The 12,869-nt window shown below is 46.8% G+C and overlaps 1 protein-coding gene across 1 annotated transcript; it reads left to right on the top strand.

The window, feature by feature from the left end:
- The first annotated feature begins 4,731 nt into the window (after positions 1-4,731).
- On the top strand, positions 4,732-6,354 carry LOC120928384 (tigger transposable element-derived protein 1-like). The gene has a single exon (XM_040339483.1). The coding sequence runs from the start codon at positions 4,732-4,734 to the stop codon at positions 6,352-6,354; it is 1,623 nt and encodes a 540-aa protein (XP_040195417.1).
- Positions 6,355-12,869: the final 6,515 nt, after the last annotated feature.

Here is a 12,869-nt window from a genome sequence, read left to right as displayed (position 1 = left end):
TCAAGGGCAGCGCAGTAAATTTGCAGGGGGGCAGGGCAAAAACGTTGCCCTGCGCCTCCGTAAAAAAAGCGCAAATCTAACTGAATCCGGGCCACAGTGTACAAATAGGTGTAAGGGTCCTTTCACACGTGCGGACCATTCGTCCGTTTTTTCATACGTCCGTTTACGGACAGCAATGCTTTCCAATGGGATAGTGTACGTTAGCGGATGAGCATCCGCTAACGTCCGTTAACATCCGTCTCCGTTAAGCTCCGTTTTTTTTTAACTGAAGAAAACCCTATTTTTCTTCCGTCAAAAAAACGGAACGGACGAAAAACGGATGTTAGCGGACGATCTGTTTAACATCCGATCCGCTAACATCTGTTTTTCATCAAAATATGTAATAAAAATAAAGTTCTAACAAAAAAAAAAACGGATGACAACTGATGAAAAACGGATGAAAAACGGATGAAAAAACGGATCAACTGATGATAAAAAACTGATCTGAAAAACGGTCGGCACGTGTGAAAGGACCCTAAGGCTCTGTTCACACCTAGGCGTATATACGCCTGAAGCGCGACGCCGCCGCAGCCCCTAATACGCTGGAGGGATGATTTTACATTGCCCTCTATGGAGATGGTTGACATCTCCACACCGAACGCCGAAACGCCGCACGCCTGAAGCTCAAAACAAGTCCCGGACCTTTTTTTTCAGGTGGCTTCGGCGTTCGGCATAGGAGATGTGGACCTGGGGTAAGGCTGCATTCACAATCGCGGCGTTTTGTCGCCGCAAATTGCGGTACAAAACGCTGCAATTTGTCACCGCAATTCGCGGGACAAAACGCCGCGATTAGGTACGCCAAGGTGTGAATGCAGCCTAACAATTAAGTGCATCCCACGGGTGAACAATGCAAGTGAAATTATACAAAGAAAGTGTCCACTGCAGATGATATTGATTAGATGTAATCACAAGATAAATTCATCCAACAAAGTTATCCATAGGATTTTCAGCCGTTGATATATATTCAGACAGAGATGCCGCTTACCATATTCGATGGACCTCCATTAAAAAAACCAGGGGTTAACCCATTCCCTGCCAGTGTCATTTACACAGTAATCAGTGCATTTTTATAGCACTGATCGCTGTATAAACGACAATGGTCCCAAAATAGCGCCAACGTGTCCGATGCAATGTCGCAGTCCCGGTAAAAATCGCTGATCGCCGCCATTACTATTAAAAAAAATTTATAATAAAAATGCCATAAAACTATCCCCTATTTTGTAAACGCTATAACGTTTGCGCAAACCAATCAATATACGCTTGTTGCAATTTCTTTTTACCAAAAATATGTCGAAGAATAAATATAGCCTAAACCGAGGAAATTTTTTTTTTTTTTTTTAAATGGTGACATTTATTACAGCAAAAAATAAAAAATATTGGGCCAGATTCACAAAAGAGATACGACGGCGTATCTCCTGATACGCCGTCGTATCTCTGTTTTAGAGCCGTTCTAACTATGCAACTGATTCATAGAATCAGTTACGCATAGTTAACCCTAAGATCCGACAGATGTAATTGAATTACACCGTCGGATCCTAGGATGCAATACTTCGGCCGCCGCTGGGGGGAGTTCGCGTCGTAAACCAGCGTCGGGTATGCGAATTAGCAGTTAGGGTGATCCACGAAGGTTTTTCCCGTCGTTATGTCGGCGCAAGTATGCCCGTCTTTCCCGCGTCGCTTTTGAATTTTTTTGTTTTCCCGGCGTAAGTACGTTACGCACGTCGCGATTCTCAACACGTCGGCGCACCGTAATTTCGCGCAAAGCACGTCGGGAAATTTGCGACTAATTTAAATGGTACCCTCCCCATTTGAATTGGGCCGCCTTGCGCCGGACGTGTTTACGATACACCGCTGCAAGTTTACAGGTAAGTGCTTTGTGGATCGGGCACTTAGACTGAAAACTTGTGGCGGTGTAACGTAAACGGGTTACGTTACGCTGCGCCGCAGGTACGAGAATCTGGCCCATTGTGTTTTTCTTCAAAATTGGCGCTCTATTTTTGTTTATAGCGCAAAAAATTAAAACTGCAGAGGTGATCAAATACCACCAAAAGAAATCTCTATTTGTGGGGGGGGGGGGGGGGGACATATAACAATTCATTTGTGGTACAGTTTTGCATGACCGCGCAATTGTCATTGAAAGTGTAACAGCGCTGAAAACGAAATATTGGTCTGGGCAGGAAGGGGGTGAAAATGCCCTGTATGGAAGTGGTTAATAAATGAAATGATAATTTAAAAATCTGCATCTTGGATTTACTCGGGTTATCTTTGAGTAATATTAAAATTTGTTATTTACAGTAAGTGTGACAAATATGCAAAAAAATTAAAGATCAGAAAGGGGGCAAATACGTTTTCACACAACTGTAAAAAATTCTATATATATACTGTATATATATGTGTGTGTGCGTGTATATATATATATATATATATATATATATATATATATATATACATATATATATATACATATATATATATATATTAATATATATACATATTATATATATATATATATATATATATATATATATATATATATATATATATATATATATATATATATATATAATGAATATATAGATATATTTAAAGTTGCAACCTAACAGCTTATCAAGATAATCTAATATTCAGCAGGTGTAAAGTCCGCCGTTCGGAATTCATATTAGTTTCTTCTCTTTCAGCCTCCAAGGAAAATCTGATGTCAAGATTATGAATATCTGGTTAATTGGCTTCTGAAAATGAGTTGTCTAAACTGAGATTTCAGTATTTTTATATCATGTATAGACTATGAATTAAACTCTAAAACAGGCAATTTAAGTGAGTTACTGGAAGAGAGTTAATGAATTTTAAGTGTGCAGCTTTGGCCCCGGTTCAGCGGGCTGTTGGAGATTCAGTGGACTTGTTTCCAGGATGTGGATCCTATTAAGGACTAGAAATTATTTTCTTCTTAAAGGTCCACTCCATTCTTACATGCTAACGTTGGGCCAGATTCTCGTAGAATCGGCGTTGGCGTAGCATAAGCCATTTACACTACGCCACCGCAACTTACTGGAGCAAGTGCCGTATTCCTCAAGCACTTGCTCCGTAATTTGCGGCGGCGTAGTGTAAATGGCCCGGCGTATGGCCGCCTAATTCAAAGGGGGCGGCTTGTATTCAAATTAAGCGCGCCCCCGCGCCGATTGAACTGCGCATGCGCCGGGCTGAAAAATAGCCCAGTGCGCATGCTCCAGCTCACGACGGAAAACGTCAATGACGCCGACGTGAGCGTCATTGACCTAAAGTCGTATTCAAGTACGACTTAGTAAAACGACGTACCCGACGGAAAAAGACGACGCGGACCCGACGCCATACTTAGCAGGGGTAACCTTACGCTTACGGAAACAACGTACGCGATGACTACGCGACGCAAATTTGTTCGGGAATCGGCGTATCAGGCTCATTTGCATAGTCAAATGAGACCTGAACGTAAACGCCACCTAGCGGTCAGCGTTGTATTGCGTTTAGGATCCGACGGTGTAAGTGACTTACACCAGTCGGACCCTAGCCTAATTCCGGCGTATCTTGTTTTGCGAATACAATGATACGCCGGCGGGAATTTCGAATTACGCCGGTGTATCTGTAGATACACCGGCGTAGCTCTTTTGAGAATCTGGCCCGTTGTATTTAAACTGACAGATATGTGGCTCTAGGATTGCATTCATCTTTGTACACCTGGTTGCTCAGCTAGCTAAATCCCCGTAGAGAATCAACCAATATATATATATATATATATATACAGTGATACCTCGGTTCACGAACGCTTCTGTTCACGAACAACTCGGTTCACGAACAGAAAAGTTCATATAAATATGCTCCGGTTCACGAACTCCGCCTCGGTTCACGAACAGGAGCCGCGGCCATTTTAATGCTATTTCCAGGCTGTCACATGGTCGTGACTTCCTGTAGGAAGATCGTGGAGAGAAGAAGACACACAGAAAGAAGTGTACTGCGAGTACTGTGCATACATTTCAAGGTATTTTTTGATTTTTGGTGTGCTTTTTAGCACATACAGTACTGTACTGTACTACAGTACTGTTCTTGCTGTTCTTGCTGTATTGTACAGTTCACTGGACACCCAATATGGCTCCCAAGAAGCATAGTGGAAAGAATAAAGTGCAGAGCAGCAATGAAGGTGACAAGAACAGCAATGCAGGTGACAATGTGCAAAGGGGAAATGCAAGTGACAATGTGCAAAGGGGAAATGCAAGTGACAATGTGCAAAGGGGAAATGCAGGTGACAAGAATGTGCAGCGCAATATGGCTCCCAAGAAGCATAGTGGAAAGACGAAAGTGCAGAGCAGCAATGAAGGTGACAAGAACAGCAATGCAGGTGACAATGTGCAAAGTGGAAATGCAAGTGACAATGTGCAAAGTGGAAATGCAAGTGACAATGTGCAAAGTGGAAATGCAAGTGACAATGTGCAAAGTGGAAATGCAAGTGACAATGTGCAAAGTGGAAATGCAAGTGACAATGTGCAAAGGGGAAATGCAGGTGACAAGAATGTGCAGCGCAAGCATGGGGGCAAAAAGAAAGTGCAGAGCAGTAGTAAAGGTGACAGCAAGGTTGTGAAGAAAATAACCATTGAGCTGAAGAAGGAAATTATAGAAAAGCATGACCGTGGTATTCGTGTGACTGATCTGGCCTCGGAGTACAAGATGGCAAAGTCAACAATCTCGACTATTCTGAAAAACAAAGCCGCCATCAAAGGAGCTGATGTTGCAAAAGGAGTAACAATGTTAACCAAGCAGAGGACGCAAGTGCTGGAAGAGGTGGAAAAACTTTTGCTTGTGTGGTTGAATGAGAAACAGCTGGCAGGTGATAGCGTTAGTGAAGCTATGATCTGTGAGAAAGCCAGGAAATTGCACAGTGATTTACTGCAAAGAAGCCCCTCTACAACTGCAGCAAGTGACGAATTTAAAGCCAGTAGGGGGTGGTTTGAAAAATTCCGCAGGAGAAGTGGCATCCACAGTGTGATTAGACATGGTGAGGCTTCCAGTTCTGACAAGGCCGCAGCAGAAGCCTACAAGTTAGACTTTGCGGAATTCATGAAGACAGAAGGATACGTCCCTCAACAAGTGTTCAACTGTGATGAAACAGGGCTCTTCTGGAAAAAAATGCCGAACAGAACCTATATCACGCAGGAGGAAAAGGCACTACCAGGGCACAAGCCCATGAAGGACAGATTGACCCTTTTGCTGTGTGCCAACGCAAGCGCCGATCTGAAAATTAAACCACTACTGGTGTACCATTCTCAGACCCCTCGTGCATTTAGGGAACAAAATGTGAACAAGGCCAGACTGCCCGTCATGTGGAGAGCCAATGCCAAAGCTTGGGTCACAAGGCAATTGTTTATGGAATGGCTGCACGAGGTGTTTGCACCCACCGTCAGAAAATATCTTTCTGATAACCAGCTGCCTGAAAGGTGCCTTCTTCTGATGGACAATGCCCCGGCACACCCTCCAGCCTTGGTGGATGATATGGATGCTGAGTATGACTTCATCAAGGTAAAGTTCCTCCCCCCCAACACAACACCACTTCTGCAGCCTATGGACCAGCAAGTCATCTGCAACTTCAAGAAGCTGTACACAAAGGCGCTCTTCACTAGGTGTTTTAATGTCACTGAAGAGACGTCCTTGACTTTGAAAGACTTCTGGAAGAAACATTTCAATGTTGCCCACTGCATTAACCTCATTGACAAAGCCTGGGAAGAGGTCACTCCCCGAACCCTAAATTCAGCCTGGAGGAAACTGTGGCCAGAATGTGTCGCTGAACGTGAACATGACATTGAAGTGCCTGATGCTGAGGTAGTGGAGGAAATTGTGTCCATGGGCAAGAGTATGGGTCTGGACGTTGATGGTGCTGATGTGGAAGAGCTTGTTGAGGAACATAGGGAGGAGCTGACCACGGAAGAACTTTCTGAACTCCACAGTGAGCAGCAGAAGGCACTTCTTGAGGAGCATTCCACTGAGGAAGAGGAAGAAAGGGAGGAGGTTAGCAGTGATGCCATAAAATCCATTATGCAAAAATGGAATGAGTGCCATGATTTTTTTGAAAAGCACCACCCCAACATAACTGTCGTGAACAGAGTGTTAAATCTCATGAATGATAATGTGGTCTCTCATTTCCGGAGGGTTATGCAGCGCAGGAAGAGACAAGTGACATTGGACAGATTTTTCAGCAAAACTGAGCCTGCAGCTAGGAGACAAAGGAGAGAGGAAACCCCTGAAGGAGATCCCCCTGATGTCCTTATGGAGGGGGACTCTCCCTCCAAACAATAACTGCCTCCCACCTGCCTCCCACCTGCCTTCCTCCATGCCAGAAGTCATCACAAGCAAGGTTAGTGTCCTCTCTTTATACATTACTATACTGTACTAATGTGTATTGTAATTTTTGTGCTTCAAAAACCCCCAAAAAAAGGTCAGCACGGATTAACCGGATTTACATTGAACCCTATGGGAAAATGTGCCTCGGTTCGCGACCAATTCGGTTCGCGACCAGAGTCAGTTCACGAATTAAGTTCGTGAACCGAGGTATCACTGTATATATATATATATATATATATATATTCATACTGATGTCCACCTTGTCTCTAATTCCCCGCCCTCAGCAGACTCATCCATGTGCAGATACTGAAGACTAAGGCCGGGTACTCACGAGCAAACATGTACGGTGAAACCGGTCCGTCGGACCGTTTTCACCGTACATGCCTGCCAGAGGGCTTCTGTACGATGGTTGTACTAACCATCGTACAGAAGTCCGCGCGTAAACACTACGCGGGGCGTGTCCGCGATGACGCGGCGATGACGCGGCGACGTGGGCGGGCCTGCCATTTAAAGGCTTCCACGCATGCGTGGAAGTCATTCGACGCATGCGAGGGACGGCGGGCTCTCGGACATGTACGGTAGGTCTGTACTGACGACCGTACATGTCCGAGCGGGCAGGATTCCAGCGGACGGTTTTAAAACACGTCCAGGAATATTTGCCTGCTGGGAAAAGGCCCGGCGGGCAAATGTTTGCTGGAATTCGGCCCGCTCGCGCCTACACACGACCGAACATGTATGCTGAAACTGGCCCGCGGACCAGTTTCAGCATACATGTTTGGTCGTGTGTACGGGGCCTAAGACCCCGTACACACGAGAGGATCTATCCGCTGGAATTTATCCGCGGATCGGTTTCAGCGGATAGATCCGCTGGTGTGTACGATCCAGCGGATATTTATCCGCGGATATTTTTCCGGCCGATGGATTTCCAGCGGATAAAAATTTCTTAGCATGCTAAGAAATCTATCCGCTGGAATCCAGTCCAGCGGATTGATCCGGTGGTCTGTACAGACTCACCGGATCAATCCGTCCGAACACATCCCTCGCATGCGTCGTAATGATTCGACGCATGCGCGTAAGTCCTTATATTACAGCGTCGCGCACGTCGCCGCGTCATCATCGTGGCGACGGCGCGACACGTCACTGCAGAGGGAATTCCGCGCGGATTTTGATCTGATGGTCAGTACAACCATCAGATCAAAATCCGCCAGAGGATTTATCCGCGGAAACGGTCCGGAGGACCGTTCCCGCGGATAAATCCTCTCGTGTGTACGGGGCCTAAGAGGGAGGTTGCACAACACCCAGAAGTCATATAAGAAACAATTTGATGGATGATGGATGCAACCTTGAAAGAAGAAGCCCATGACGGGTGTAACGCGTTAGAGGGTATGGTTCGGGAGAAGATTGTACTAAGGCCTTCTTGCCATACATGAAATTGAGCGCAATGATTTTTTATGATCACAGACCAACCAATTCAATTTGAGCACCACATCCCTGGATTTTGTAAATATGGAAAATAAGATTGGGATTTTTTAGGTGCAGAGTAATTTGCAACAATATCAAATACAATGATAAAAGATTTTTTTATTTTGAAAGGCAAAATATAAAATATTAAAACATAACAGTTGGCAGATACAAGTTAGCACAATTCTAATGGTACAGCACTACAAGATAAACTTCCCAACATGTTTTCGCCCATGCGCCAAAGTCTTTCCAAGGTTTGCTGAGGTCAGCCGAGGTGTTTCACGGCTCTCCGGCACCCCCCCCCCCCACCTCTGGTAGCATGCGGTATTGCATGCAATTGAAGTCAATGTGTAAAAAATGACTTTCATTTACATTTCCATTCTATGGGGAAACTCGCTTTGATACGAGTACTTTGGATTAAGAGCAGGGCCGGTGCAAGGATTTTTGCCAACTCAGGCGAAGGTGCATTTTGCTGCCCCCCACAGCACGCACGCCCAGCGCCGCATAGTGCCGCAAAAACGGCAGTAAAGTGCTGCTAAAATAGCAGCGCTTTACTGCCGACGCCGCAACGCCCCAGAGAAAAAGTAGTCTAAGTCATGTGCCAGGCACATGACCAAACAGATGCATCCTTTTACATTATACAGCACCCTGCACCTCTGGACCCCTTTACATTACACAGCACCCTGCACCTCTGGACCCCTTTAAGGCCCCGTACACACGACCAAACATGTATGCTGAAACTGGTCCGCGGGCCAGTTTCAGCATACATGTTCGGTCGTGTGTGGGCGCGAGCGGGCCGAATTCCAGCAAACATTTGCCCGCCGGGCCTTTTCCCAGCAGACAAATATTCCTGGACGTGTTTTAAAACCGTCCGCTGGAATCCTGCCCGCTCGGACATGTACGGTCGTCAGTACAGACCTACCGTACATGTCCAGGCGCCCGCCGTCCCTCGCATGCGTCGAATGACTTCGACGCATGCGTGGAAGCCTTTAAATGGCAGGCCCGCCCACGTCTCCGCGTCATCGCCGCGTCATCGTCGCGGCGACGACGCGGACACGCCCCGCGTATTGTTTACGCGCGGACTTCTGTACGATGATTAGTACAACCATCGTACAGAAGCCCTCTGGCAGGCATGTACGGTGAAAACGGTCCGACGGACCGCTTTCACCGTACATGTTTGTTCGTGTGTACCCGGCCTTACATTACACAGCACCCTGCACCTCTGGACCCCTTTTACATTACACAGCACCCTGCACCTCTGGACCCCTTTTACATTACACAGCACCGCACCTCTGAACCCCTTTACATTACACAGCCCCCGTACCTCTGGACCCCTTTTCCACACACAGCACCCTGCACCTCTGGACCCCTTTACATTTCACAGCCCCTCGCACCTCTGGACCCCTTTTACATTACACAGTACCGCACCTCTGGACCCCTTTACATTTCACAGCCCCTCGCACCTCTGGACCCCTTTTACATTACACAGTACCGCACCTCTGGACCCCTTTACATTACACAGCACCCTGCACCTCTGGACCCCTTTTACATTACACAGCACCCTGCACATCTGGACCCCTTTTACATTACACAGCACCGCACCTCTGAACCCCTTTACATTACACAGCCCCCGTACCTCTGGACCCCTTTTCCACACACAGCACCCTGCACCTCTGGACCCCTTTACATTTCACAGCCCCTCGCACCTCTGGACCCCTTTTACATTACACAGTACCGCACCTCTGGACCCCTTTACATTACACAGCACCCCGCACCTCTGGACCGCTTTTACATTACACAGCACCGCACCTCTGGACCCCTTTTACATTACACAGCACCCTGCACCTCTGGACCCCTTTACATTACACAGCCCCCGTACCTCTGGACCCCTTTTCCACACACAGCACCCTGCACCTCTGGACCCCTTTACATTACACAGCCCCCCGCACCTCTGGACCCCTTTTACATTACACAGAAACACTCTGCAACCCTAGACCCTTTTAGATTTACACAGACACCCCCCCAGCTCTGTCCTTTCCTACATTAATCATGCAGATGGAGAGACAGTTTTTTTCAGCCCTTCCACCTGGTTGGCTGGTGTTCCCCACCACCCCCACATTGAGGGAGACAGACAGTTCCACCAGCCAACCAGGCGGAAGGGCTGAAAAAACAGATAACGGCGCAGGAGCCCAAGTGAAGTGCTGTGCCGTGCCGCCGCCGGGGCTATAGTGCGGCAGGAGGACAGCCCGGGCTTGAATTTTTTTCCGCGCAGGGAGCTTTTTTTTGGTGCCCCCCCCCCAGGTGCCGGCGCTGGCGCCGTAAGGCAAGTGCCCATGTTGCCTTGCGCTAGCACCGGCCCTGATTAAGAGCATTTTCCTGGAATGGATTATGCTCGTAATCCGAGGTTCCACTGAAAGTTACAAGCTTTTATGGGGTCGAGGGTTATGTGGATTATCTTTTTCTCTGTAAATTGCCCTGGATTAGGTTTCAGCTAGAAATAATCCTGGTAATTCTGATTGTTGATTGGGGTAACGCAAGCGGTAATGCGTTTGCTGCCCATAATTGGCTTGTGTTTTGTTTGTCAGTAGTTCTCAATAAGTAAAATCAACAGCACATATTTTTAAATATTAATAGCTAAATTCACGTAGGGTTACGCCGGCGTATCAGTAGATACTCCGTCGTAACTCTGAATCTACACCATCGTAAATTTAAGCGTATTCTGGAAACCAGATACGCTTAAATTAGGCTAAAATACGAGCGGCGTAAGTCTCCTACGCCGTCGTATCTTAGGGTGCATATTTACGCTGTCCGCTAGGTGGCGCTTTCGCTGAGTTCGGCGTAGAATATGCAAATGACTAGATACGCCGATTCACGAACGTACGTGCGCCCGTCGCAGTAAAGATACGCCGTTTACGTAAGGCGATTCCCGGCGTAAAGTTAGCCGAACAAATAGCGGGACTAGTCAATGTTAAGTATGGCCGTCGTTCCCGCGTCGAGATTTGAAAAATTTACGTTGTTTGCGTAAGTCGTCCGTGAATGGGGCTGGACGTAATTTATGTTCACGTCGAAACCAATACGTCCTTGCGGCGTACTTTGGAGCAATGCACACTGGGATATGTACACGGACGCCGTTCGTAAAAAAACGTCAATCACGTCGGGTCACCAATCATTTACATTAAACACGCCCCCCCCCCTCATCCTCATTTGAATTAGGCACGCTTACGCCGGCCCCATTTACGCTACGCCGCCGTAACTTAGGAGGCAAGTGCTTTGTGAATACAGCACTTGCCTCTCTGACTTAAGGCGGCGTAGCGTAAATACGATACGCTACGCCGCCTGAAAGATGCGCCCATCTACCTGAATCCAGCTATAAAAGTCATCAGCGACTTTTTTTTTTAATACATGGAAAATAAATTACCTTTGATGGTTACAACAACCAATTTTAGCCATTATTAGTGATGTCCCTTTATCCAGGTGTGAATTTTTTATTTAATTTTTTTTGCAGACAGTCGCCATGACAATCGCCTTATTACATGCGTAAATTTCCATTTTCAATCTTATTTTCTAATGCTTATTAACAGTAATTTATTAGGCGAGGTAGTATTATTAGCTGTTTCTGTTTTGTTTGCTGTTTGGAAAGTCATTTGTTCTGATCTAATGGAATATTTGCAGCTCTAACAAAGCAGAACATGAAAGGCAGACTTCATTGTGAGCAATTTGCTTCCTATCTACATGCACCCTTGTTCTACAATATCAAGGAGGGGAGAGGAGGGGGGATAGGGGTCTTTTATTTATTTATTCTTGATTCTGCAAGCACTGGAAGACAATTACCGTATTTATCAGGGTATTGCGCGCACCCGCGTATAGCGCACACCCCCAACCTAGAAGGGAAATGTCATCGTCCATCGGCGGCCTTGTCCGGTCCGGTGTCCGTCTGCGGCCTCGGTGGTGTACTCCCGCGCTGTCTCTGAGTCGAATCCCCGCTTCCCGCGCTGTGTTTGAACGCCGCCGACGACACATACCGAGCGCAGTACACTCGGGCACGCTCGGCCACTCACGCATAAAGGCTAGGAGGCGTCACAGAGCGTGAGCGAGAGCGAAGCCGAGCCTGGCCGAATGTACCCGAGTGTACTGCGCTCGGTATATGTCGGCGGCGCAGTTCAAACTCAGCGCAGGAAGCGGGTATCGGCGTATATCGCGCACCCAAGATTTTTCCCTTATTTTAAGGGGAAAAAATGTGCGCGGTATACGCCGATAAATACTGTAATCTGAAAATAAATTCAGGAGCTGGTCAGAAACAGGCAATCAAGACGAGACGTCGGGTCATATTTATAAAGGTGCAAATGATCAATTCCTAATGGAACATCCACTGCAGGGTTTGCTGTATTTAAACACATATGCAGTCTGCGTTACGCATTCGCCAGGTAGAGTGGCATCCATCGCTGCTCATTAACGCTTGTTCTTCCAATACAGCATGTCCAATACAATATTAAAATAGAAGATTTGTTAATGATACACATTGCTTTAACCACTTCAGCCCCGGAGGATTTGGCTGCCCAATGACGGGGCCATTTTTTTGCGATTCGGCACTGCGTCGCTTTAACTGACAATTGCCCGGTCGTGCGACATGGCTCCCAAACAAAATTGACGTCCTTTTTTTCCCCACAAATAGAGCTTTCTTTTGGTGGTATTTGGTCACCTACAGTATGAGGACACTTTTGACGCTATTTTGGGACCATTGTTATTTATACAGCGATTAGTGCTATACAAATGCACTGATTACTGTGTAAATGACACTGGCAGTGAATGGGTTAACCAGTAGGGGCAGGGCCGGATTCCCGACAAGGCCACCAAGGCTCGGGGAGGGTGCCCACGTGTCTGGATTGCCCGGGATTATCCCGCAATTGCCATGTATGTTCCAGGTCCCGGGTACCTTCATTCCGGGACAATACAGTGTCCCGGAATGGAATAGAGGACACAGCCTGTCAGCCAGTGCAGCCACTGCATTT

This window comes from Rana temporaria, chromosome 2 (genome assembly GCF_905171775.1).
Source record: "Rana temporaria chromosome 2, aRanTem1.1, whole genome shotgun sequence".
Taxonomy (NCBI): Eukaryota; Metazoa; Chordata; class Amphibia; order Anura; family Ranidae; genus Rana; species Rana temporaria.
Note: the sequence above shows the minus strand (reverse complement) of the source record. Positions and strands in the feature narration are given on the sequence as shown.

Coding starts and splice junctions, on each gene's coding strand:
- LOC120928384 (XM_040339483.1), top strand. CDS start 4,732: ATGGCAAAGTCAACAATCTCGACTATTCTGAAAAACAAAGCCGCCATC.